Here is a 26639-nt window from a genome sequence, read left to right as displayed (position 1 = left end):
TACCTAATACTTTTATAACTCTGAAAACAAAAATAAACAGCAATACAGTTTATCCTATTTCCAAGTTGGTTAAAAAAACTATTATATATTGCAAAAACCTTGAACTTGGCCTTCTTTATCCAACTAATTATAACTTTATGAAGCCATCAATATAAGGAGTATTTGACATAAAGTTTATTGGTCATTCATAACTTTTCTTTCCCCACTAGAAAAGATGGAAAATTCTTTTTATCCAATGATATCAGTATATCCATAATGATACTTTACTCTGAAATTTTGAATCAGCAATTCTGAACACTGCATAAATTGATGATATTCAATGAATTAAAAAAAGGCGAAAGATTTATGAGATCTGAAGAGAAACCAGAGTATTCAATGAATTAAGATGAAACTTTCAAGAACAAATTCTCACCTGTCCAGGTAGATATCCTTTGTTCTTCTCTTGCTCAAAAAGGTAAGATGCATAGCCCATATTGTCGCTATTTACAAGATGATTACTGTTGTTCATGCTGACAGGGTGGATGGCAAACCAGCTATAACAGAGCAAGAAGCCCTAAGTTAATGAACACAGAGATAACTAGAGTCAAAAATGATGACTGGGAACTTAAGTTTTCCCCAGGGGGGAAAAAAAAATTTTAATGAATTTAATGACAGCATTTAACATTTAGTTTCTTTTATTGTTAATGAGCTTAAATTACTAATAATGGACTCAAGAAGTCTGATCACTTGAGTTAAAAATACAAAACTATTTTTATGAATATTGCATCATCATTTTTACCATCAGCTTTAAACAAGAGCCAAGGCTGGTCAGTTATCAGATGATATACCTGAAGAACTGTCTAGACATAGACTTTGTCCTTCAAGGAAGGCACACTTATAATAATTATTCAAATCAATCCACTCTAATTCAGTAGACATTAGCTGAGAGTCTGCTGTGTGCCAAGCACTGAATAAACTGCAGTTTACTTGCGGAATCTTACAGAAGACAAAGATATGAACAAATGGCTTTAATACAATGTGACAAAGGTTATAAAAAGTGTTTGGGAACCACAGGTGACTAGCAGTTAATTCTTAAGGGCATTCCAGAGAGTTCCATGCAAAGTAACTGCATGGAGGTGTGAAAAAGGATGTTGTGCAGAACAATGTAGCCTTATGCATAGTAATACCTTAAGAGTAGAGCTAGCTATACAGTGTACAAATTAATGTCACATCTGTTACTTTATTTGAACTTCACAACAGCCTTGAGAAATAGGCTGTTAATACCTCCATCTAAAGATGTCTCAGAAAAGCAACACAGTGGCCCCCTTGTCATAGAGGACCAAGACTCATGTTTGCGTCTTTTGACACTCTGTCCAGTGGCCTTTGTAGGATCAAACTTCCACACAGGTGAAACAGATATTTACAGGATGAAAGGCTGCAAAGCAGATTCACTCGAATGACCAAGAAAGGAGACATGCCAATTTAGGATGTTTTAAAAAAGAAATCTTTTGATTTAATTCTTCACTGAAAACTTTTTAAACATTTCAGCTTACATTCCTACCTAAGCGATACGGTGCACAAAATTGAACATTGACTCAATGACTGAGGATTTTTCCAGACTTCAAGGTCATCACTCAGAATTCCGTTCTCATTGGCCAACAGAGTCCCTGTAGGCCACAAGTGGCCAGCACAATGCCCACGGGAGCTAGGGGGGGGCAACATAAACGAGGTCAGCTGGTTGTTGGAATAGGGACTAGTGAGGACTGTAGGGATCAGGGGGCCCTTGCATGGGCTAGAGGCTGCAGTCTCCACTGTGCTGCCTTCTGGGAATGTAAGCCAGGGCTGCCATATGTTCCAAATTTTTCAAGACAAACCATGAACTAATGTTTTTGCAAAATATTTATTATTTAAAAATTCTTACAGAAATAAATGGCATGGAAACAAAGGAGGGGACCTGCTGCAAATTAACAGACCTAGGACATGTGGCCAACAAATAAAGAGTTTACGAACTGAGCTTGGATTCTGATTTAAACAAAATAAGCGTGAAAGACTTTATTGACACAATCAGGGAAAATTGAACACAGGCTGGGGTTTAGATCATATTAAGAAAATTGTAATTCTGTTGGCTTAACAGAGGGTTGTTATACTTTTAAAGTGTTTATCTGATAGATACACAGTGAAATCTTTTAGTGAAACGATATCTGGCATTTACTTTTAAATACTCTAGCAGAACATTCAGGAAGGAGCAAAAGAGTGAAATAGAATGAAGACTATTGCTAATTATCTAAGCTGAATAATAGTTATGTGGAAATTTATAAGACTAATCACTCTAAATAAGTATATAGTTGAAAGCTTTCATAACAGTTTTCTTTTTATCTTGACATTCATTTTACTTTTTTAAAAAACAGTGTAAGGCCAAATTATCAAACTGAATTCAGTCCCCAACGTGTATATTTGCCACTGTGCAAATATACAGAAGTTTAGGCTGAAAATAGGTCTCAGGTCTTCCCCTAAAACTTGGAAGGTTCCTATAATTGAAAAATTCCTGATTTTAGTTTCTATTTTGTGATTTGTCTCTTTCTCCTAAAACTTAAGTGTCAGGGAAAATTCTACCCAAGTTGTGTTTTCCAGTTAGTTGGAGTCTGATTTATTGTAGTTTTACTCCATTTTTAAAAAGCTTAAAAATGGGGTGGTGACCATGACAATTCCATTACTCCCCAACCAAAATATTTCCGTCTAATATGATTGCACTGAGGTCGGCCAGACTGAGCCAGACTGCAGCCTCTCCAGGGCAATCAGACAAAAACCATAGAACAATTCTGTCAATGCTGACTATCATTTAGCACTCGTGAGGTGAAGGATTTTCCAAACAGAATCTCATTTTATTCTCATAAGAACCTGTTGAGTCAGATGCTATCATTATCCTCATTTGACAGCTAAGGAAAAGAAATCTCAGAGTGATGACATAATCTGACCAAGGTCACGCAGGTGTAAGTCAAGAAGCAGGACTATGAATCCAGGTTTGTCAGATCACAAGGCTCATGTTCTAACCTGCTATGGGGTACTGGCTCTGTCTCTCTGTTCATTCACTTTCTCATTCAGTACACATTTTTGTTAACCTTGACTCTGTGCCTGATGCTAGGGACATAAGAGATGAATGAGGCATCACTGTGCCCTTAATAAATGTTTTATAGGGTATGTGACATTTGAGCTGGATCTTAAAAGGCAAGTAGGAACACGGCAAGGAGATCACTGGAGAAAAGTCATTTATTGCAAAGACCTGCAGTTGGGATGAGGTGAAGTGTGTCCAGAGGAGGGGTAGTCATGGTAGACCAGAGCAGAATGCATCAGATCAAAGAGAGATGGTGGTTGTATCATGTCTTCATCTAACATGAACATATTAGTAGCCAAGTGTGTGGCTGGTATTGCTTTAAACTCCAAGGAACACAGAGGGAAATCATTCAGCTGTATTCTATACCATCAAGAAAACACAATGGTATCTGTACAGATAGCACATGTTAAGAATATTGGTCTACCAATTAAACTACAAACTTGAATTTTTATTTCATTGAGTTATTTTCATTTTTTTTAAGTTTAGAAAATTAATTGAACATTTTTCTTACAAAAAAATGAAAAAGATTTTAAAAAGTTATTTAAATTTCAGTATAAGGAGATGCTATATTTTTCTTCCTCTGTCCTTTGAAATGTGTGCTATTAAAATACCAGCCTTATCACAGCAACCAAAGGACTATGGTAGGAGATGAATATGAACTAAAATGAATTAAGAAGGCTGTACTCAACTTGTTTTATCTGGCCAAGATATACTCATCAAAGCAAAGTTCAAAAGAGAGGAAAAAAAAGGTTTAGATAGTTTCAAAAGAAGTCACAATACAGAAATAAAAGGATGAATATGTCTCTGTTAATAAACATTTTTAAATAATTATATCACAGCTGGGATGTACAAGAGAAAGCAGGGCTTGACTTGAGTCAGCATGGATACAATCAAGGTGCTGAGGAAAGACAAGAGAACTGAGATTTTACCCCAGTTTGCAGCAAACTTAGTTAAAATTTCTGGATCTCTGTTTCCTGAGACTGAAAAATAATAATACATTTCAACTATGCTTTATGAATCAATAAACAGCAATTTAAAATAGAATATTATAATTATTTTCTCCTCCTATGTAACTGAGGCATTTGAAGCAAGACTGCTGGGGCCTCTTTCAATTCAGATACTATGTGCTTCCTAATCTGAAACAGAAAAAAAAAAGGCATAGGAAAAAATTGAGCTTCTTAAATATTCTAAAATAGTAACAAACACACCCAAGATTCCATTCTCTCAGACTTGGGCCACATGCAGAAAGGAAGCTGAAGTCCAGACTCCACTACAGGCTCACTGACCCAGATACCTTGGTCTGCCCAGGGAAGGGAGTGCCTGTGTGATTTGGACCAAGGTCCTATGGGCTAGCTGTCACCTTCTCCAAACTAAATGTTCAGCAATAGGAAAAGAGAATATTGAACATCCACTCAAAGGTAATGTTGATGGAGATGTGTAATAAATGGGAGCTTTTTGGATAAATATAATATAGGAAGCTATACTGGGATGAATAGTGTCCCCCCCCCAAAAAAAAAGAAATTATGTCTACTGGAACCTCAAAATGTGATCTTGTTTGAAAAAGTCTTTAGGAATATAATCAAGGTAGAGAGCAAGTGATAGTGGCTTAGGCTTGGCCCTAAATACAATGTCTTGTGACCTAACAACAAAAGAAAAGAAACACTTGGAGAAGTAGCTGATATGAAGATGAAGGCAGAGATTGGAGTGATATATCTACAAGCCAAGCATTGCTGGAAACCTCCAGAAAGTAGGAGAGAGGCATAGACCAGGCTCTCTCTCAGAGCCTCCAGAAGAACCAATCCTGCTAATACTTTGATTTTGAACTTCTGGCCTCTTGACCTGTAAGAGTAATTTCTGTTGTTTTGAGTCAGCCAGTCTATAGTAATTTGTTTTGTAAGGCCTAAGAAACTAATACAGAGGTCAAATGTTTTAGTGGCTCTGGAGTCAGACACAAGTTACTTAATCTGTTTGAATCTCAGTGTTTCAATCCATATCATAAAGATAACAGTAGTATTTATTTCTCAGCATTTGTAAATGAAAGGAACAAATACATCTGAAGTGGTTTAGTCTATAGACGGGTCTATACAAAGAATAGAAGAAATTATCACGATGATGATGATGATGATGATGATGATGATGACACTGATACTCCTGTAGCTCAGGGGTCCCCAAACTACGGTCCGCGGGCCTCATGCAGCCCCCTGAGGCCATTTATCCAGCCTCCACGCTGCACTTCTGGAAGGGGCACCTCTTTCATTGGTGGTCAGTGAGAGGAGCATAGTTCCCCTTGAAATATTGGTCAGTTTGTTGATTTAAATTTACTTGTTCTTTATTTTAAATACTGTATTTGTTCCTGGTTGTTGTTTTTTTTACTTTAAAATAAGATATATGCAGTGTACATAGGGATTTGTTCATAGTTTTTATTATAGTCCGGCCCTCCAATGGTCTGAGGGACAGTGAACTGGCCCCCTGTATTAAAAGTTTGGGACCCCTGCTGTAGCTGATGGTAATGACTGACAGCAGTGATGACAATGATGATGATAAAGGAAAAGAGATACAAAGCTCTGAATGTGTGTGTGTGTGTGTGTGTGTATATTTCATAAGATTAATACAATGTTAAAATATATGGCATGTGTATGTGTATTCAATTCAGGAATATTCAACTTAAATGATACGAGCATGAAATAATTAAATGAGAAAACCCTGCCCTCTTGTGGCAGAGACTTGAGGGTTTACAAAATACCCATATGCCAAATCCAAGCTACTAGAAGTGGAGGAAGACTGGGAGTCCCAGTCAAGGGACATATGGAAAGCAATCAATGAACAAGTCAAGTGTTACAATGAGTTGATGCTTCTCATCTCTCTACCTTTTTTTCTGTTCGTCACTGTCTGTCCCTCTCTCTCTCTCTGTCTTTCTTGCTAAAAAAAATTTTTTTAGTGTCTGTTGTGACACTTGGCATTATGAACCCTGATTAACATATCTCTTTTTTGCCCTCTTTATAGTCCTCCTCAACCTGCCCTATTATAACTTGTTAAAGGGAGAGGAAAGGGTGTTTTGTTGTGTTATACTGGAAGGGTTATTGGGCCCGGAATATTCCCCAAGGAGTGGCCTGGATTTCAAACAAGCAGAAACAATGAATATACACCATACTTCTCAGATTAAAGAAAGACAATGAGTGGCAGCCAGAGGACCCTTCTGTAAAGCCAGTAGCCGTGGCCACCATCACAGCCGCCTGGCCCATGCAGGTTCACATTTGATTCAGACAGATGATAATGAAATAACAGAGCCAAGAACTGGTGGGCCATTACCTTTAATCCTAGCTCGCACCCAGCAGGCGAGAAAATACACACAATGGGCAAACACTTCCCTTTTTATTCAGGGCTCCCAAAGCCAGTGACTCATCTGAGTAATCCTAGAATCAAAGGTTTCTACCTCACCAGCCTTATTCACCTCTGTTCCCCATCTCCTCTCTGCACAAACTGGCTTCTCCTTCAGCACTCCGCCATCTTGGCTGCTTCTCCTTTGCAATGTTAATTTCAGGAACTGAGTGAGAGAGCCCCTGGTCTCCCTTATTTTATAGTGTAGAAATTAAAACCTTTAATCCAATATGCAAATAAGAAAGTCGCTGAGACAAAGCCACTTATCTAGGCATAAATGGGATTCCTCATAAGGGTGCACCACCCCACATCATGCAAAGTCAGGGGTGTGGGGAAAAGCTTAGTGTTGAGAAGATCTTAGTATAAAAAGAATGGGAAAGGCTTAGTCTTAAAACTAAGCTTTAGGCGATAAGGATCCTGCCTTCTTACAGCCTGTCCCCCACACTCCATGCAAACTATAAGCAAGCAAACATATACATCATATTTGCAAACTTATTTGACCCTCACCTTCTGTAGGTACAAGTAAAGTTGGTGGCGAGCATCTTGGAGAATCTTTCTAACATCACTGCTCCAGAAAGGAGATTACACTCCTATCTATACTTTTTGTTATCTTCAAAAATCCTAGATGAAAAATCCCCTCTTGATAATGTTATTGGAGAGATGTCTTCTTTGAATAGGTCCCATTAAGTTTTTACAGTCAAAATGCTTGTGTCTTAAATGGTATGACTCAGCTATCAACAAAAGTAAAACAAGAAGTGGCCAATAGAGTATTTTTTAAATTCAATTTAACTAGATATTGAAGAAAGAAAAACTATAGTGATTTGGCTTTTTGAGGTCTATTCCTTAGTATTAGTTGTAGAGTATGACAACATGATGATTGGCAAGAGCAAAGGAAACAACAATGCTCATGCTAGGGTAGCAGGAATGTAAACCAGCAAAACCTTTCCCAGGTCCTTTAGCAATTTATGAGAAAAGCATTACTCATAATCATTTCTCTTTGGCTCAGCAATTTCACTTCTAGGAATTTAGTTTAAGATAATCATTGGCAAATACAAAAGACATCTGTTCAAATGCTTATTACACTGTATATTATGATGGAAAAAATATAAACTAAATATCAAATGATTGTTGGTCAGCTGAACACATTAGCATACATATAATGAAATACAGCAATTTTTAAATGGTGACTTTAAAAAACACTAACTAGCATTGAGGGATATTCATAAGGTGTCTCTAAGTGAAAAAATGTGACCAAGTTGTTTATACAATAAAGAGTCACATTTTTAAATTAAAAGGTATAAGTGTGAGCTACCCTGGCCTAGTAGCTCCTTTGGTTGAAGCATTTTCCCAACATGCCAAGGTGGCCAGTTCAACCCCTGGCCAGGGCACATACGAGGAGAAACCAATGAATGCGATACTAAGTGGGACAACAAATTGATCTATCTATCTATCTATCTATCTATCTATCTATCTATCTATCTATCTAAATCTTTCTCCTCACTCCCCCTCTAAAATCAATCAATAAAAAAATTTGAATATTAATATGGTGAGGAAAAGGTCTAAAAGGCTATGTAACAAAATGTTAATAGAAGTTATCAAGTCCCAGGATTACCAGATGATTTAAAATAAAACACTAATACACCACCACTAAGAGCAAACTATAGTATATACTACAAACTTTGGGTGATGATGATGATATGTGAATGCAGGATCATCGCCTGTGACAGATGTACTACTTCCGTATGGTATGTTCATCCCTGTTGACGGGGAGGGTGTGCATGCTGGGGGCCAAGAGGTATATGGCAAAACATTGTACTTTCTACTTAATTTTTCTGTGAAACTAAAATTGCTCTAAAAAAATAAAATCTACTAAAAAAAAAAAAAAAAAAAGCTTCCAGCCATGGCACAGTGTCATTTCTCCCATCTTTTAGTCAACAAAGCAGTCCCAGGGCCAGGCAAGTTTCAAGGGCCAGAAAAATCATCTTCACCTCTTGATGAGGACTGTCACAGTTGCTTTGTATAGAGTATATGAGATGAGAGTTATTGTGGCCATCTTTAGAAACTACAATCTACCATTTAAATACTTTTTTTTTTAAAAGATCCCTATCAATTCTAAAAATGTAAGGAGGGGAACATTGAAAAAGTGAGACAAATAGCACTAAGTGGAAGCATATAGGGAAAAATTCAGATACATAATAATCACAATTCCTGAGACTAAGCTTACTCATTCAAAGACAAAAGAGATGGTCATAGTTTATATAACACATAAAGTTATAATGATATTGAGAAGGGACAACTCTAAAATGTAAGAACAAAGTTGAAAGAAAGGATAGAAAAATATACATAGAAAATTCTAACCTGCAGAGAAGTGAGTTAGCTATATTAACATGAGAGTACATAGACTTTAAGACAAAAAAAAAATTAGATGGAGAGTTACTAAGAAAAAGAACCACTTCAGTACATGAAGATGATATCATTAATATTTTTCACAATATTTTAAAGCTTATAGAGTGAGAGAAACCAAGAAGCATTCACATTTGCAGAATGACCTTCTTTAGTCATGCTTATTTCTTATTGTATGTTCCATGTGGGGATGTGCTCGCTTCAGCAGCACATATATGATACTAAACTAAGTTCCATGTGGGGAAAGGGACAGAAGAAAATGCACCTGAATACTGACTAGGGTTGACTGGATGAACTAGAACCAAGTTAGTTTTCCTTTCTTTCTAGTTTCCCGTAGTTTTCAAGTTTCCTCTGATGAGTACATATTATTTTTATACTGGGGGGAAAAAAAAACTTGGAAAAATGACAACCTTATAAATCTCTTTGAATTAAGAATTTTTTAGAATTCCAACAAATAAAAAGTCCAATGTCTTCTGCCAGTTGTGAAAGCTGGTTTATACGGTTCTGGTTTCTAAACTTGGAACAAATTAAATTAACAAGCATAATTCATTTCTGTTATCAGCCAACCATCATCACCCTTATTATCAATGAGCCCTTACTAAGCTTCTTCACCTTCTAGGACAATAGATCAGACACAGGATGAAAGCTCACTATACAACCAAAGCCACTAGTCCCCTGGAGAGAACACAGACAAGCTGATAGGAAAGGTAGAGCAGGGAGGTGACAGCAAACTTCACAACACAAAAGGGGGAGAACAGGAAAGAGAAATTTATGAAGGATATGAATAGGGACCAGGGTTTCACAAGCCAGTTAATGCTAATGGAGACAAAGACAAGATGAGGTGAAGAAAAGAGAAGAGGTCAAGAATAGTTAGTGAAAGGCAGCCACTGAAGTTTCCCCATTTGAATTCGAGGGGGGTTAAGTAGATGGTGGAATGTAGAGGGGAGAATGGGCCAGGCATCCCCAAACTACAGCCCAGCCCGCAGGCCGCATGCAGCCTCCTGAAACCATTTATCCGCCCCCCTCCCCCACCGCACTTCCGGAAGGGGCACCTCTTTCATTGGTGTTCAGTGAGAGAAGCACTGTATGTGCCGGCCCTCCAATGGTCTGAGGGACAGTGAACTGGCCCCCTGTGTAAAAAGTTTGGGGACCCCTGATGGTCGAATAGAGACCATTGGTAATAGACAGAGGGAATTTACAATTCAAGACGTCGTAGTCTTGGATAGTAGAGAGGATTTATACACATGTGCAGGCAAACACAAACTCACTCATACACACTACAACTGAGTTCTGTAAGCCAATACCATTCAAATAAATTAGTGTAATTTCATAAGTTGAATTTTTCCAAGTATGTACACCAATTATTCAAGTTGGTTAAACAAATTACTGTCCCTGTTGTTGTTTATAAAGTGTGTTTTTAAAGGTCTCCTTTACATGATGACCCTTTCTGTAAGGATGAAAGGATTTTCAGTGTACAAAACAGAAGGCAATGGAGCAATTATTTAAACACCTGCTCAGACCTTCCTTACAGCTCCATGAATAGAAGCCATGTTAGTACCAACTGCTCAAGGAAGGGAGGGAGGGAGGGAGGGAGGGAGGGAGGGAGGGAGGGAGGGAGGGAGGGAGGGAGGGAACTCAAGGAAGAAAACTTGGCAGAAGCAAAGAAACAAAAGGAAAAAGAAGTGAGACACAGCCTGACTTGTTGCACCCTACGTGAGGAAATGAGCCACTGTCAGAGCCACCTGTACAAGGTGACTGCTTGAGAAGTGGCTCCCATCAATCACAGCTGCATTCAATCTGCCCTTATGACTTTCTTTCTGAAGGGGGCATTTGAAACCTTAGTTTTCTCCTGTCATAGTTGCTTCATGCACGTGGTGTTTTACCATATCAGGATCTCTCAAGATTTCAGTTTCATCTTCTCCACTGATGACAAACTCATTAGGGTCCTACCAGAGTCTCTCAAAGTGAACTTCATAAATGCCACACAACTTATATTTTAATTCAGAATTCAAAGCAGTCCAAACATGTTCTCCACATCTGGAGAAAACATTTACTGTTTCTGCATAAGGTAGGATCATGAAAAAAAGATAAAAAATATTTCCCTTAGAGCTACTGGAGTACACAGTGGCCTCACATTTGTGGAGAATTTAAAGACTATGGAATAGTTTTATGCCCATAATTCTATTTTATTCCTCAATCATCACTGCTCTTTTTAACCTTTAAAGAGTCCTCAACTCCCAAACCCAGCTTAAAATACTTTAATGATTTTTCATTCCCCTTAATTATAAAGACCAAAATCTTCATCATGGTATCTAATTTCTACCTCTAACTTTATCTCACAGTGTCCACTATACTTCAGCACACTGTTTATCAGCTCCTCAAATGGGTCTGGGACTTTCACACATCTGTGTTAAAAGTCTTCTTCCACTCCCCATTTTACCAGTTAACTGCTACCCTTACTTCAGTTTTCAGCTCCACTGTCACTTCCTCAGGGAAGCTTTTCCCAGTCTCCCCTGACCAGATCCAGTATCTTTAACGTAGCTTTCTTTCTTAGCACTTAACCCAATTATAATTGGACATCATTTGTATGACCATTTGAATGCCTTTTGTCTCTACCAATAGACTGTTAGTTCTGTCAATGTAGCTCCTACATCTATTTTCACTCATCAGTGTAGTAGTTTAATTCATGGCACATATATTCCACAACATTGAATGAATGAATAGATAATCTCTGTGCAGAGAAATGTTAAATCTACATTTGATAAATGTAGAAACTGACTTTTACAGAGTTTATAGGATTTTCCCAAGGACTGTGAAACACAGGTATTTGGTTCCAAAGTGATTCCATAGTATTTGATTTCTACTTTCAAGGCCAGCAAATACACTTTTCCAAGGACTGGGAGGTGTTGTACGGCACCTAGTAGGTGCCTGGTACAGACTTCTTGAATGAAGGAATGGAAACAAAAGTTAAAGTAGGAAGGAATTATAAACTTCAATATTTTTTAAGTGAGAGGAGAGGAAATAGTGAGGCAGATCCCCACATGGATCCGCCCCAGCCAGGATCCACCCAGCAACTCCTGTCTGGGACCGATGCTCAAGTTAACCGGGCTATTCTTAGCACTCAGGGCTGATGCTAGAACCAATATAGTCACTGGCTACAAGAACAGAAGAGAGAAAGAAGGGGAAGAGGGAGGGGAAGAGAAGCAGATGGTCATTTCCTATGTGTGCCCTGACCAGCAATTGAACCCAGGACATCCGCATGCTGAGCCAACACTCTATCTACTGAGCTAGCCAGCCAGGTCCCAATATTGTTTTCAGTGTGAAGAAAATAGTCTTGGCTGTGGTATTGGGAAGGTCACAACACCTTTCTAGACCTTAGCTGAAGGTTGAACTAGATAGATTATCTGTATGCTTTGCAAATCTGAGAGTCTGTGTTTCTAAATTCCTAATATTTTGGATTCTAACAGAAGGCACCTATGTGTGTTGGCTGAGTTCCCTAGCAGCCCAAATTTGACTTTATGTTTTGGATCAATTTTCACTATGCAACAAAAGGCAACTGAAGGAGTAATTACATCAAGGATGACATATGGCAGCTATAGAAACAATGAAAAGTTATTTCTGCCTCCTGTCCCAATCATTCAACTAACCTACAAGACCCTTGAAGATAGGAACCACAACTTAGTCATCATAACATACCTCATGCACACAGTTGCATACCTGACATTTAGAAAGTCTATTGAGTGAATTGCCAGGTAGCACTTAATCAGTAGATGAATTTATTGTAATAGAAGAATGAGTCCTACTCAGTCAATCCATATATATAACATTTATTTTATCAGGGAGGTTTTTATATCCTCAGTTTAAACACAGAGAAGTAACTCTAATACTAAGAATTCCAACCACTCTAATGCCACTAATGGAGCTTGTAGAAGAAGTAGAATAGTATTCTATTTCTTACCTCTTAGTTAAAATTATTAAACATTTTTTCATGTCAAGCACAAACCTAGAGCTTTGCATGCATTATCTCATTTAATCTTCAAACAACCCTATGACTTACTATTATTCTAATTTTCAAGTAGAGGAGTGAAGTTGTAAATAAATAAGTTCCTTTCCCCAGGCCACAGGGTTAATAAGCAGCAGGGCCAAGTCTTAAAATCTACACCTATAACCTGAACTTCTTAGCTGTTTTCTACCTAGTTATAGAGCCAACCCTGGTATCTGAACTGGGGGTCATAGTCTTTAATGTTTATCTTCACCCCTTATCACTTTTAATTTATTGTTTATTTTACTCACAGAGAACCTTTCCCTTAAATATTTCCTATTCTACCCAACAGACTTCACCACCTTTACTAACATTTATCAACATTATTAAGGATTCACTTTACCCCTCAGTTTTAGAGATAAGAAAACTGAGACACAGAGCAGTTAGTTATATAACTTCGCCTAAGTAACAGAGCTAAGAAGGAAGAGAGCTCAGAGTGAGCCCAAGCCATTTGACTTCAGCACCCAAGTGTTAATAAACACTTTCTAAGGGCATTTCCACATTACTTGGAAGTCTACAAATTAAGGTATTTGGCACTGTTACCTAACCTGAGTCAGTCCAATTGAAGTGACCAAAACCACCTATGAATGTGAATGCCTCTTTTTTGAAGAAAACAAAATACCCATGTTTTCTTTTTTTTTATTTTATTTATTCATTTTTAGAGAGGAGAGAGACAGAGAGAGAGAAGGGGGGGGAGCTGGAAGCATCAACTCCCATATGTGCCTTGACTAGGCAAGCCCAGGGTTTTGAACCTGCGACCTCAGCATTTCCAGGTCAACACTTTATCCACTGCGCCACCACAGGTCAGAGCTCATGTTTTCTTGTTTACAAAAAGGTGCAGCCCTGGCCAGTAAGCTCAATGGATAGAGCGTCAGCTTGGCATATGAACATCCTGGGTTTGATCCCTGGTCAGGGCACACAAGAGAAGTGACCATCTGCTTCTCTTCGTCTCTCTCTCCCCCTTTTCTTCCTCTTCCCCTCCCACAGCCAGTGGTTAGTTTGAGCTTTGCCCTGGCACTGAGAATAGCTCTGTTGGTCTGAGTGTGTCAGCCTTAGGTACTAAACATAGCTCTGTTGATTCAAGCATTGGCCCCAGAGAGGGGTTGCCAGGTGGATCCTGGCTGAAGCACACACAGGAGTCTGTCTCATTATCTCTCCTCTTCTCACTTAAAAAAAATGCTAAAATCAATCATAAACTGTAATTTCACATCATCTGCTACCTGTGGGTGGTCTCAGTTCTGGTCTTATCACTAATTAGCATTGTCCTACATTAGATTTCACATGACCTTTTTAGAAACAGTCAGGTAAATAATATCAAATATATATATATTTCTGAAGTGAGAAGCCGGGAGGCAGCCAGACAGACTTCCGCATGTGCTCAACCAGGATCCACCCAGCAGGCCCACTAAAGGGTGATGCTCTGCCTATCTGGGACATTGCTCCATTGCAACCAAAGCCATTCTAGCACCTGAGGAAGAGGCCATGGAGCCATCCTCAGCGCCCGGGCCAACTCTGCTTTAATGGAGCTTTGGCTGTGGGAGGGGAAGAGAGAAATAGAGAGAAAGTAGAGGGAGAAGGGTGGAGAAGCAGATGGGCGCTTCTCCTGTGTGCCCTGGCTGGGAATCAAACCCAGGACTTCCACATGCCAGGCTGACACTCTACCACTGAGCCAATCGGCCAGGGCCTCAAGTTCATATTTATTTGCCTGGTTGGCCAAATTGTTTTTTTCACTTTCCCAAGAGATAACTGTCTACTATCATAGAAGTTCCATTTATAAAATCTTGATATGGCCCTGGCCAGTTAGTTAAGTAGTAAAGCATGGGCCCGGCGTATGGACTTCCCAAGTCCAATTCCCATCAAGGCACACAGGAAAAACGACCATCTGCTTTTCCACCCCTCCCTCTCTCCTTTCTATTTCTTCCTCTCTTCTTCTCCCTCAGTCATGGCTTGGTTGGAGCACATTGGTCCTGGTGCTGAGGATGGCTCCATGACTTCACTTCTGATGCTAAAATAGCTTGGTTACCGAGCAATGGAGCAGTGGCCCCAGATGGGCAGAGCATCACCAGATAGGGGGACTTGCCGGGTGAGTCCCAGTTGGGGTGCATGCGGAAGTCTGTCACTCTGCCTCCCCACTTCTCACTTAAGTAAAAAAAAAAAATCTTGATATAATCATAAGCACTAATACTGACTATATTAAATGCCAGATGTTGTTCGGAACTTCTTTTACCCAGATCTCTCCTTTATATAATCCTTTTATGAGCCCCATTTTACACATGAAAAGCTTACCTCAAGAGGCTGAGCATCTTGCTGTAGAGCCCATGGCTGGATCTCCAACATGTCTTAATACCTGAATCTAGACTTCTAACCACTTTACTTATTCTCAGCCTCTACTGACACTATTCTAGTCTCTTCCCCTTCTCCAACCTTGTAGTTAAAGAAAGTTATCCAGACAGAATTTTAAAAGTAAAGAGAGTACCTGATAGCGCCTAGGTCATCTCCATTCAGATCTACCATTTTCAAGACTAACATTTCCTTGTCTGTATTTGAAGAATACCTAGTCACCAAAACAAAGAAAGTTAGTCAGTTTTATGTTAGAGTGCGGGCACCATGTGTGACAAACAGTAGACGCTGGCACAGAAACCAACACGCCTCTCAGTGAGCAAGACCCCTTACTGGCTGTAGTCCCATGAACTGCACCCCAAGACCTCATTCCTCAGCTAAAGAAATGGTTTGTCCAGCTGGAGATGAAATATCCATTTTTATGTAATAGACACAATTTTTATAACACGTATTTTCTTACAAAAAGGGTTTCTCTTTAAAATTTCTACTCATATCAAATTTTAATGGACTCTCTTAAAAATAGCAGGAAATATATAACATCAAAAGCATTCATGACCTACAACTTAAAATGTTCTTTTCTGTCCTTTCAAGGGACAGAAGATATTTGAAAGTTACTGAAAAATATGCAGACAGGTATAAAATGTCAAGTGGTCAAGTTAAACTGAAGTATTATTTTACATTGGCATAGTAGTAAAGATTCCTCTTCTGTTGCAAACCTGGCTCATCACTTTTTTAAAAAAAAATATATAACTATCTCCCTTAGGTATTAAATTCAATTATTTTAGTTTTATTTCTTGCTTTTCCAGTTTTTTATTTATTTATCTCCTCTTCCTTGCCACATTCCCTAGGACTAAGATGATTTCTTCTGATTAACATAATAAAAAGAGCTACTCATTAATTTAACAAGCAGTTGGTATGCACATTTTAATCTCCATTTTACAAATGAAGAAACTAAGAGCCAATAAATTAAGATAAATAAATCACTTATCCTTATCACCATATAGATCCTAAAGGTCACCCAACTAGGAAGAGATAAAGCTAAGATGAGACCAGTTCTGTAGGATTCCAAAGCCTAGAGTCCTTCAAACATTCACACTAACTCCCACAGCCCTCAAAGCGGGAAGAGACATGCATGGGTTAATGTGTGTTTCTCTTGTACATTCATTTTTTATTTTTGCGCATCTTGGATTATTAACATGTTTTTAAATTATTTGATCTTTAATACTCTGTTGGGATCCTACCATATTCATCAAGTTAACAACCCTGTTCTTAGATGTTGTTGCTGTTTCCCAAAGAAAACACGTGATTTTATTTTAATAATTACCCTTCTCACCTTGCTCTCTCTGACAGTGGATTCTGAAGGTAAGAAAAAGGGCTTCGGTTGATCTGTACACCATCCACATTTCCTTTATTGATAAAGAGTTTACCTGGTTTCATATGTCTGTGTGCCATTTCAATGCTCTGTGAGTTAAAAAAAAAAAAAAAAAGAGTTGTAAAGTTAGAAATCCTAATGACTTAGTAAATATAAACAGAAGAGACCTGTAGACAATTTCCTTGGTCTCCAGCTTATTCTCATGAGGGTCAAATAAGTTTGCAAATATAATGTACAGGTATTGATCGACTTACGACCTATGCAACTTACGACTATTCGACTTTACGACCACAATCGCTAGCCACGACTGCTCCACATCTGGGTAGCAAGTGTTGCCCAGCTGGGCATACGACAGCACGGACTAGCTTCCAGCAGCACTACCATCTCCATGTGCACCATTTCAACTGTTATCCCAGACTCGGTACAGCAATTTGTGTGTCTTGGATATTTTTCATCAAACCCCTCCCAAGATGTCTACCAAGAGGAAATTGTTTTTGTCTTTGACTTAAAGATTTTTATAACAACATTTCACAGTACTGTACATATAGCCTACTCAACTTATAACCAAATCATGTTATGACTGGTCTGTCAGAACCAATCATGGTTGTAAGTCAAGCACTAGCTGTATATGTTTGTTCACTTATAGTTTGCATTGGGTGTGGGGGACAGGCTGTAAGCAGGCAGGAGGAGCCTTATAGTCTAAGGCTTAGTTTTAAGACTAAGCCTTTCCCACCCTTTTAATACTAAAATCTTCTCAACATTAAGCTTTTCCTCACACCCTGTTGCATGATGTGGGGTGGTGCACTCTTATGAGGAAATCCCATTTATGCCTCAGATAAGTGGCTTTGTATCAGAGACTTCCTTATTTGTATATTGGCTTAAAGGTTTGGATTTCTACACTATAAAAGGGAGCAGACCTGGAGTTTTCTCTCTCTTGGTTCCTGAAATTAACATTGGAGAGGAGAAGCAGCCAAGATGGAAGAGTGCTGAAGAGGAATTCAGTTTGTGCAGAGTTTGTGCAGAGAGAAGGAGATGGGGAACAGAGGTGAATAAGGCTGGTGAGGTAGAAACCTTTGATTCTAGGAAACTCAAATGAGTCAGTGGCTTTGGGAGTCCTGAATGGAAAGGGAAGTGTTTTCCCACTATGTGTATTTCTTGCCTGCTGGGTACAAACTAGGATTAAAGGTAATGGCCTACCAGTTCTTGGCTTCGTTGTTTCATTACCATCTGTCTGAATCAAACCTGAACCTGCACAGGCCAGGCAGAGGTGATGGTGGCCATGGCTACTGACTTTACATCCCACTATAGGGAGAAAGCTGAAGAACCACATGGCTGATGTCATTCTGGAGGTGAAGAGACATGACCTTCAGGATGAGGATAGAAAATATGCTGTGTAGCCTGACTAGGAGGTGGTGCAGTGGAAAGAGCGTTGACCTGAGATGCTGAGGACCCAGGGGCAAAACCCCTGAGGTCAATGGCTTCAGCGCAGGTCACCAGCTTAAGCATGGGGTCACTGGCTTGAATGTGGGATCATACATATGATGACTCCATGGTCACTTGCTTGAGCCCAAAGGTTGCTAGCTTGAAGACTAAGGCCACTGGCTTGAGCAAGGAGTCACTGGCTCGGCTGGAGCCCCCCAGTCAAGGCACATATGAGAAAGCAATCAATGAACAACTAAGGTGCCACAACTATGAGTTGATGTTTTTCATCTCTCCCCTCTCCCACTTAAAAAAGTGCTGTATATAGAGAAGCACAGTGCTGATTAGCACCTGACTGCTGAGTCAGGCATGACCTGCTGTTTCAGATGGTCTAAATGGGAGATGTGATTCCTAGAACACTGGGACAGGATATTTAGGTATTTTCACCCTCCCTACCCTCTCCATCCCACCACTCTGTAAGGCCAACTTTGAGAAGCAGAGTAAGCAATACATTCTTTAAATCATAATTTAATGTATATCAACATATATATCCTAAAATAAAGTTCACAATGTATGTTATGCACTATGTTTTCCAAATTCTATTTTCTTTTTTTAATGCTTATTGAAACCCATAAAATTGATTTCATAAAGCTATTTATAGATTGCAGCACTGTTTTTCAAACTGTGGCTAGCAAAGAAATTTCTGCCTTTGCCAATTAGATCCCTGGATTGTGGATAGGGGGGGGTGACTTTATGAGATAAACTAGAGAGACTAAACCTAAAAGGCAAAGGAATGAAGAAGAAAACACTAGTAAGGATCCTATGCAAGAAAATAATGATGCCTGGCCTGTGGTGGCACAGTGGATAAAGCGTCGACCTAGAACGCTGAGGTCGCCAGTTCAAAACCCTGGGCTTGCCTGGTCAAGGCACATATGGGAGTTGATGCTTCCTGCTCCTCCCTTCCCCTTCTCTCTCTCTCTCTCTCTCTCTCTCTCACTCTCTCCTCTCTAAAGATTAATAATAAAAAAATAAAAATAAATTAAAAAAAAAAGAAAATAATGAGCTGGAAGACAGGAGAGAGAGGATTAAAAGAAAGGAACCCAAACCATGAATAGGAGAAAAGTTTCAGGGTACTGGTAGGAGAACCATGTCAAATTAAAGCTGCTGTAGAGCAGTAGTCCCCAGCCTCCAGGCTGCGGACCAGTACTGGTCCGCAGAGAAAGAATAAATAACTTACATTATTTCCGTTTGATTTATATTTAAGTCTGAACGATGTTTTGTTTTTTTTAAATGACCAGATTCCCTCTGTTACAGCTGTCTAAAACTCACTCTTGACACTTGTCTCATAAGTTCGACAATTATATTTAAAAATACCAGTTTTTACGCCGGTCACATAATTTATTTTGTGCATTTATCCATCCCACCCTAAAGGCTGGTCTGTGAAAATATTTTCTGACATTAAACTGGTCCTTGGCCCAAAAAAGGTTGGGGAACACTGCTGTAGAGGACTTGAAAAATGAGGAATTTCTAAATTACATCTCCTTTCTCGCTTTTTGTGAATTACAAGGAAAAATTGGAATTATTTATAATTGCTTTGAGTTCCTTAATTGCAGTAGACTGCAAGTAGCAAAAAGCCTTTGTAAATTCAAGGCTTAGCAAAAGGCTAAGCTCTCCCCCCAACACACCTCCATATTGGCTATGAAGCTGAGTATCTGCACTCATCTCATACCCCACACTTCACTTGCTTGCTTAAGTTGCTGGAAGCAATTTACATGCCATTCCTCTCACCCTTTGTTTGTTCAGATGTTGGTTGATTTCACTTATGCATGGTGGGGGGATTCCTGTTTATGCCTTAAGAGAGTTCCTGTTTTTGCCTCAGATGTGTGACTTTGTATCAAAGACTTCCTTATTTGCATTTGGCTATATAATAAAGCAAACTGGGGATTATGGCTCTCTGATATTGCCATCAGCATTGAAGAGGCCTCCCGATCCCATCTTCTTTTTTTGGTGAGTTTTTTAAATCCTGCACTGTTCTCCCTCAGGACCCAGAATTACTAGCCTCACTCGTCTGCGGCAAGTGGTGCCCAATGTGGGGCTCAAGTACAATAAAACTAAACTAAAGGCAGATGACGGAACACCCCAAGTGTGCACAGTGAGTAAAGAAAGTTTTTAGGGAGAATATAGTTGGGATTAATAAATTATGGGACAATTAGGGTCAAAAGTAGGGGACCTTTTTGTAAGAAGAGTTATGCAGCTAGAATGCTTTTTACAATATATTCAAGATGTATGCCCCTGGTTCCTGAAGGAGAGAATGGTTAATTTTGCCTTAAGACTTACTAATTTGGTTAGTACGTTGTGAGGTGTGTTCAGAGTTAGGAGCCAAATAGCAATTCAAGCATTAGAATTAATCAAAATTATACTTGTGTTTTTGTGCATAAATTGTCTTGTTTATGTGTAAGGCTATACTCAGGAAGGTAAAACAAAGGAATTGAGCAAAATTAAGCAAGGCCCTAATAACTCATTTCAAGAATTTATCTCAAGCTGCTTCAGGCAGTTAGAAGAATAGTATAAGGATTCTAATTCTGCTTCTCAGGCCACATCTTGCAAAAGTGGCCCCGAGGAAATCAGGGATTTGGCTTCTCTGATTTTGCCTATTGGATTCAAAAAATAGGTCAGGAATGCCCTGAAATGGAACTAACAATACAAGGGTATAAATTTAAAGGACTTTTAGATACTGGAGTTGATGTATCTGTTATTTCTAAGCTATATTGGCCTCCTTCCTGGCCCACTTATGCAGCAGCCACAGAATTATAAAGTATAGGGAAAAGTGAATCCCCTCAACAAACCTCTAGTTTGGCCCACTTATTCAGCAGCCACAGAATTAAAAGGTATAGGGAAGAGTAAATTCCCTCAACAAAGCTCTAGTTTTTTTTACAATGGGAAGATAAAAAAAAGTCATTCTGGACTTTTTCAGCCTTGTGTGCTCCCTGGATTGCCAGTTAATGTGTGGGGTAGAGATGTTTTGAAAAATATGGGAGCATTGCTTGTCAGTCCTAATAATGGTTTAGTCAGTACTTAAATGTTTGATAGGGATTTTTGCCCACTAAGGGACTAGGGAAAGAACAGCGGGGAATTCTCACCTGCGTAGATGTGGCACCCAATACAGAAGGCATGGATTAGGATATCAAAATTTAGCATAGGGGCCTTGGTAGCTCCTGCTACCTCAATAATGCATTGTGCAGACCCAATTACTTGGAAATCAGATAATCCTGTATGGGTAGACCAATGACCCCTTTCTCAGGAAAAACTTAAGGCAGCTGCTCGATTAGTACTAGAACAGTTACAGCTTGGGCACATTGAACTTTCTAATAGCCCATGGAATATGCCTATATTTGTTATTAAATAGAAATCAAGAAACTGGAGGCTATTATAAGATTTAAGAGCAATGAATAAGACTACAGAAATCATGGGTCCTCTCCAGCTAGGACTCCCTTCTCCTACTGCCATTCCATGGGATTTTTACCTTGTAATTATTGACTTGAAGGATTGCTTCTTTAGTATTCCTTTAAGCCCTCATGATTGCAAGTGTTTTGCATCCAGTCTTCCTCCACTTAATTTCCAGGCTCCAATGGAGTGGTACCAGTGGAGAGTTTTGCCTCAAGGTATGGCTAACAGTCCTACCTTGTGACAAAAATATGTTGCTCAAACTATCTCTCCAGTATGAGGCAGCACCCTAAGGCATACATAATTCATTATAGAATGATATTCTTATTGCTCATCCAGATAAAAACACTGTGTTGACCATTTTGCCCCAACTAAAATATTCTTTGAAAGAATCAGGACTTTATATAGCTCCTGAAAAGGTATAGCAATCTTTACCTTTCTCTTATTTAGGACAAATTATTGAGGGACAACAAATTCATCCACAAAAATTAGAAATCAGGACAGATCATTTGCAAACTTTAAATGATGTCCAGAAATTATTAGGAGATATTAATTGACTTAGACCTTCCTTGAAATTAACTACTGGGTAACTGAAGCCACTTTTTGATATTCTTAGAGGCTTGACTGAACCAGCTTCTCCTTGGCTACTTACAGCTGTGGGATAGCAAGCTTTAAAGACTGTAGAAAAAGCCTTGCAACAAGCACAACTAAAATGCATAAATCCAGAAGAATCAATTGCCTTACTAATTTGTCCCTCGAGTTTACACTCCAACGGGACTATTGTGGCAAGCTTCAGGTCCTATTGAATGGATTCATTTAGCTGTTACTCCTAAGAAAGTTTTATCTCTGTATTTTGATCTTGTTGCCTTCTTGATTATCAAGGGGCATAGGCAACTCTTATAGCTTATAGGTTTTGAGCCTCAAATTATTATTGTTCCTTTTTCAAAGAATCAATAACAATGGTTCTGGGAAACTTCCACTAAATGGCAAATTGCTTTTGCAGATTTTATAGGCCAAATTGATTCTCACTATCCAGCTGATAAAATAGTTCAATTTCCATTAATTACTACATTTGTCTTTTCTAAGACAATTGTTAATGAGCCCATTCCTGAAGTACCTACAGTCTTTATTGATGGGTCCAGCTCAGGAATAGCAGGCTTAATAATTGATGGACAAGTTTATACTGAAACAGTCACCTTAAAATCAGCTCAAAGAGTAGAATTACATGCCATTATCATGGCTTTTTAGCATTTGTCATGTTCCTCCTTTAATCTATATACAGACAGCAAATTTTTACTTATGGTTGTTTCCACTATAGAGTCTGCTGTCTTAGGAACAACTGCTGATAACAAAGTATTTCATCAATTTCTCCTTCTTCAAAGACCTGTAAGTCAACATAGAGCTCCATATTTTATAGGACATATTCAAGCTCAATCCATGTTCCCTGGAGCTTTAGCACAAAGAAATGTCCTTGTTGATCAAGCTACTCAAAAGAAAATTATTGGAGCAACCATGACAGATCAAACAATTTAATCTCATACTATTCATCGCCAGAATGTTGCAGCCCTGCGTAAACAGTTTCAACATTCTTGGGAAGCAGCATGGCAGATTGCTAAATCCTGTTCAAGGTGTCCTATACTACAATCTATCCCTTCGTTTGGGGTTAACCCTCGAGGACTCCTACCAGGACAACTTTGGCAAGTGGTGTTACTCATATACCTTCATTTGGCAAACAGTCCGTTGTCCATGTTACAGTAAATACTTATTCCAGATTTAAAGTAGCCTCTGCCAGAACAGGAGAAGCTGTTAAGCATGTTATAGCTCATTGTCTGTATGCATTTTCTATTACTGGACTTCCTAGCTGATTAAAACTGACAATGTTCCTACATATGTAGGAAAAGCATTTACTATATTTTGTGAAACCTTTTGAATTACAGGTATTTCTTACAATCTTTAAAGTCAAGGTATTATTAAACTGTACCCAGCAAATATTTAAGGTCAATTAATATATATATATATAAAAGGGGGAGTCATATCTTGGGACTACTGCAACTCTTCCTTATTGTGCTTTTTACTTTAAAAAATTTCTTTTGAATGTTGATGTACAGGAGACGCCAAACCTCTTTCTCCTGCAAACTTAAACCCTCTTTTATTTGATCCAACAAATAACACTGTTTTGTTTTTTTCCAAATAGCTCCAGATATACAGAAAAAGTTTATATAGGCAGACAAGGACCCTAAAACCCCTTAGCAAGATCTTCTGAGCATGGCTTTTAAGTCTATAATGACCAAGAGGCAGACAAAACCCAAAAGAGATCAGGTAAAATACCAGCTCTTGGAATATGCCCTTAAAGGCTCCAATGCCCCAAAGGGGCCTCATGGGACTCCATCTGGACCCTGCTTCAATAGTGGAAAGGAAGGTCATTGAGCTAAAGCCTGCTAGGTAGGCTTCTCAGTCCCCACCAGGGATGTGCCTTTGTTGTGGGGGGAAAGGGGGATACTGGAAGGTAAGCTGCCCCTTCGCTCTCTAAGGGAGGGTTCAGTCTTTTCCAGCCCTGCTTCAGCCAGCTGTGACCGTAACCTTGCAGGCTGGGACTTGCCACTGAAGGCTAAAGGTGCCCAGGGCCATCAGTCCCATCTCACATAACTGTGGATGAGCCTAGGGTATTTCTTCCAAGTAGCAGGTAAACTTATCTCATTTCTTATGGACACAAGGGCCACTTACTCTGTCTTGCTTGAATATTTGGGGTTTTATTCATCCCTTAAAGATCTCTGTTGTGGGTGTTGATAGTCCTGTTTTCTGCTGCTTTGCTTGTCTCTTTTATTCCTCTTGCCTCAATGCCCTATGCCTATTTTAGGATGGGACCTACTCCTAATTCAGAGCTTTCTTTCTCCTTTTTGCCAACTTCTGTTATGAATTAGTCTTTGCTGCCCAGCATAGTGTATCCCAAGATGCTCTTCACCATCCCACGGCTGTAAAATTCCAAGAACAGGCCCCCTGGTCTCATCTCTCCAAGCTGAAGAGAACAGGGGCTCCATCTCCACACATGTCTACAGATGGCTTTTCCAGTCTACCTGAATCATTACCAGCTAGAAGCAGTGGTCATTGGAACTTGGATGCTAGCTGCAAAGTGTAGAAGTGTGACAACAATTTGAGTGCCATATAGAATTTTCCTGGATGTGTTTCCTGTACTCCTGGACTTTTCCTGGATGTATTTCCTGGAATCCTGCTCCCTGTTGTCAGTTCTCAATGGGACTGAAGTGGAGTTGGGTTGCATCTGCAGGAATGTGGAATGGTGATGGTGCCAACATGGACTTGTTGAAATTACATTAATATATTAAGGACATTTAAAACAGCAAAGACTCTATTATAGATCCTGCTGTATTGGCTAAAAATTTGCTTGCTAATCTAAAAGGCTTTAATCCCTTTAATGTATTAGAATACTTGTTTGGATATCTGTTAGCATTGGCTTTACTAATTTTGTGTTTATTCTCTATTTTTTCAGTCTGCCTCCAAATTAGAATCTGGGAAACTGGGAAATCAGATGAGTGTAAATCTCAGCACACAAATTAAAAAGAAAAAAGAAAAGGAGGATATGGGGTAGACTGCAAGTAGAAAAAAAGCCTTTGTAAATTCAAGGCTTAGCAAAAGGCTAAGTTCTCCCCACCACCACCACCACCTCCATATTGGCTATAAAGCTGAGTATTTGTACTGATCTCATACCTGCACTTCACTTGCTTGCTTAAGCTACTGGAAGCAATTTACATGCCCTTCCTCTCACCCTTTGTTTGTTCAGATGTTGCTTGATTTTACTTATGTATAGTGAAGGGATTCCTGTTTATGCCTTGAGAGAATTCTTGTTTTTGGCTCAGATGTGTGACTTTGTATCAAAGACTTCTTTATTTGCATTTGGCTATATAATAAAGCAAACTGGGGGGCTATAGCTCTTTGATATTGCCATCAGCATTGAAGAGGCCATCCTCTTTTCTTGGTGAGTCTATTTTCTTAATTCCACACCATTCTCTCTCAGGACCCAGAATTACTAGCCACGCTGGTCCACGGTGCTTAATGGGTTGGTGTCTTTCTGTGGGATTTTGTGCAAGAACAGACCAGGTGGGGCCCTATAATTTGTAAGGCTTATAATATGTTTTCTGTCTCTTTAGATGACTGCATGAGGCTTATTGCCATAGAATCCTTCTCTACAGTTAATCAGTGTCTCATGCATAACAGCCCACAGCTAAAGACTAGAATTTGCAAGGGAGTCAGGAAGGGGGACAGGAGGTAGGTGCTAAAACTGTGATCAGACCAAGATACTATAGGAACTGCTTCCATAGCTCACTCCTAATAAACATTGTGAGCAGTAGGAAAGCTGCCTCTGGGGTTCTTTGCCTACCTTCACGATGCCAGTGACCATGTATTCAAAAGTTCGATTGCTAAATCCTTCACTGGCAATTACAAATACGGTATACTGGAAATACCCTGCTGGAGCCGAGTGTGTGTGAGTGCCACTCAGGATAACATTGTCTCTTCTGTAAAGGGAGCCATATTTACTCTTCAGTCTATTCAGGACCTGAAAGAAAGAAAGAAAAACATAACTAAGAATTGACATAATATTGGGGCTTAGCATGAAAAGAGGCTCTAGCAAGACCCCTCACTCAGTGATCCATACCAATGACTTCTCTGTCATGTGGCCCTTCTCTCCATATAGCATCACAGTATATCTACTGTCCATAGTATACACAGTACCTATAGCTTCAGTATACCACCATAGTAACAATAACAATAATGATTTCAATAGCTAACATTTTGTAAATTTTTGCTACATGTAAGCACACATAATGCTAAGTATGTCATTTAAAAGTAATTACAATAACTTCAAGAGGTATGTATTTTTAACCCTGTCTTTTAGCTGATGACACTGAATTGTATAGAAGGTAAATAATCTGCCCACTGACATAATAAATAGCACAGCCTAAATCCAGATCCAAGTCTCTCCAACAGCAGAGTCAGTACTCTTCCCTATTCATCTTTCCACACATAGCATTAATATCCAGGCACGGTTCTAAGCTCTAGAAATATATGAGGTTTCAATTCTGAAGAAGTTTTTATTCTAATAAGTAGGATGATAAACAAAAAACAAGTATATAATA

General features: G+C 39.1%; 1 protein-coding gene across 2 annotated transcripts in view; it reads right to left on the bottom strand.

The window, feature by feature from the left end:
- Positions 1 to 26639, bottom strand: part of ASAH2 (N-acylsphingosine amidohydrolase 2) — a 142307-nt gene that overhangs the window by 70915 nt on the left and 44753 nt on the right. For both annotated transcript variants that reach the window (XM_066244175.1, XM_066244173.1), the window contains 4 exons: positions 25883 to 26059; positions 16588 to 16715; positions 15391 to 15468; positions 413 to 533 (listed from right to left, as the gene is read on the bottom strand). In XM_066244175.1, coding sequence (XP_066100272.1) covers positions 413 to 533; positions 15391 to 15468; positions 16588 to 16715; positions 25883 to 26059 — 504 coding nt within the window. The remainder of the gene's footprint in view (positions 1 to 412; positions 534 to 15390; positions 15469 to 16587; positions 16716 to 25882; positions 26060 to 26639) is intronic.

This window comes from Saccopteryx bilineata, chromosome 9 (genome assembly GCF_036850765.1).
Source record: "Saccopteryx bilineata isolate mSacBil1 chromosome 9, mSacBil1_pri_phased_curated, whole genome shotgun sequence".
Taxonomy (NCBI): Eukaryota; Metazoa; Chordata; class Mammalia; order Chiroptera; family Emballonuridae; genus Saccopteryx; species Saccopteryx bilineata.
The sequence above is the reverse complement of the archived record's forward strand: the minus strand, read 5'-3'. Positions and strand labels throughout refer to the sequence as shown.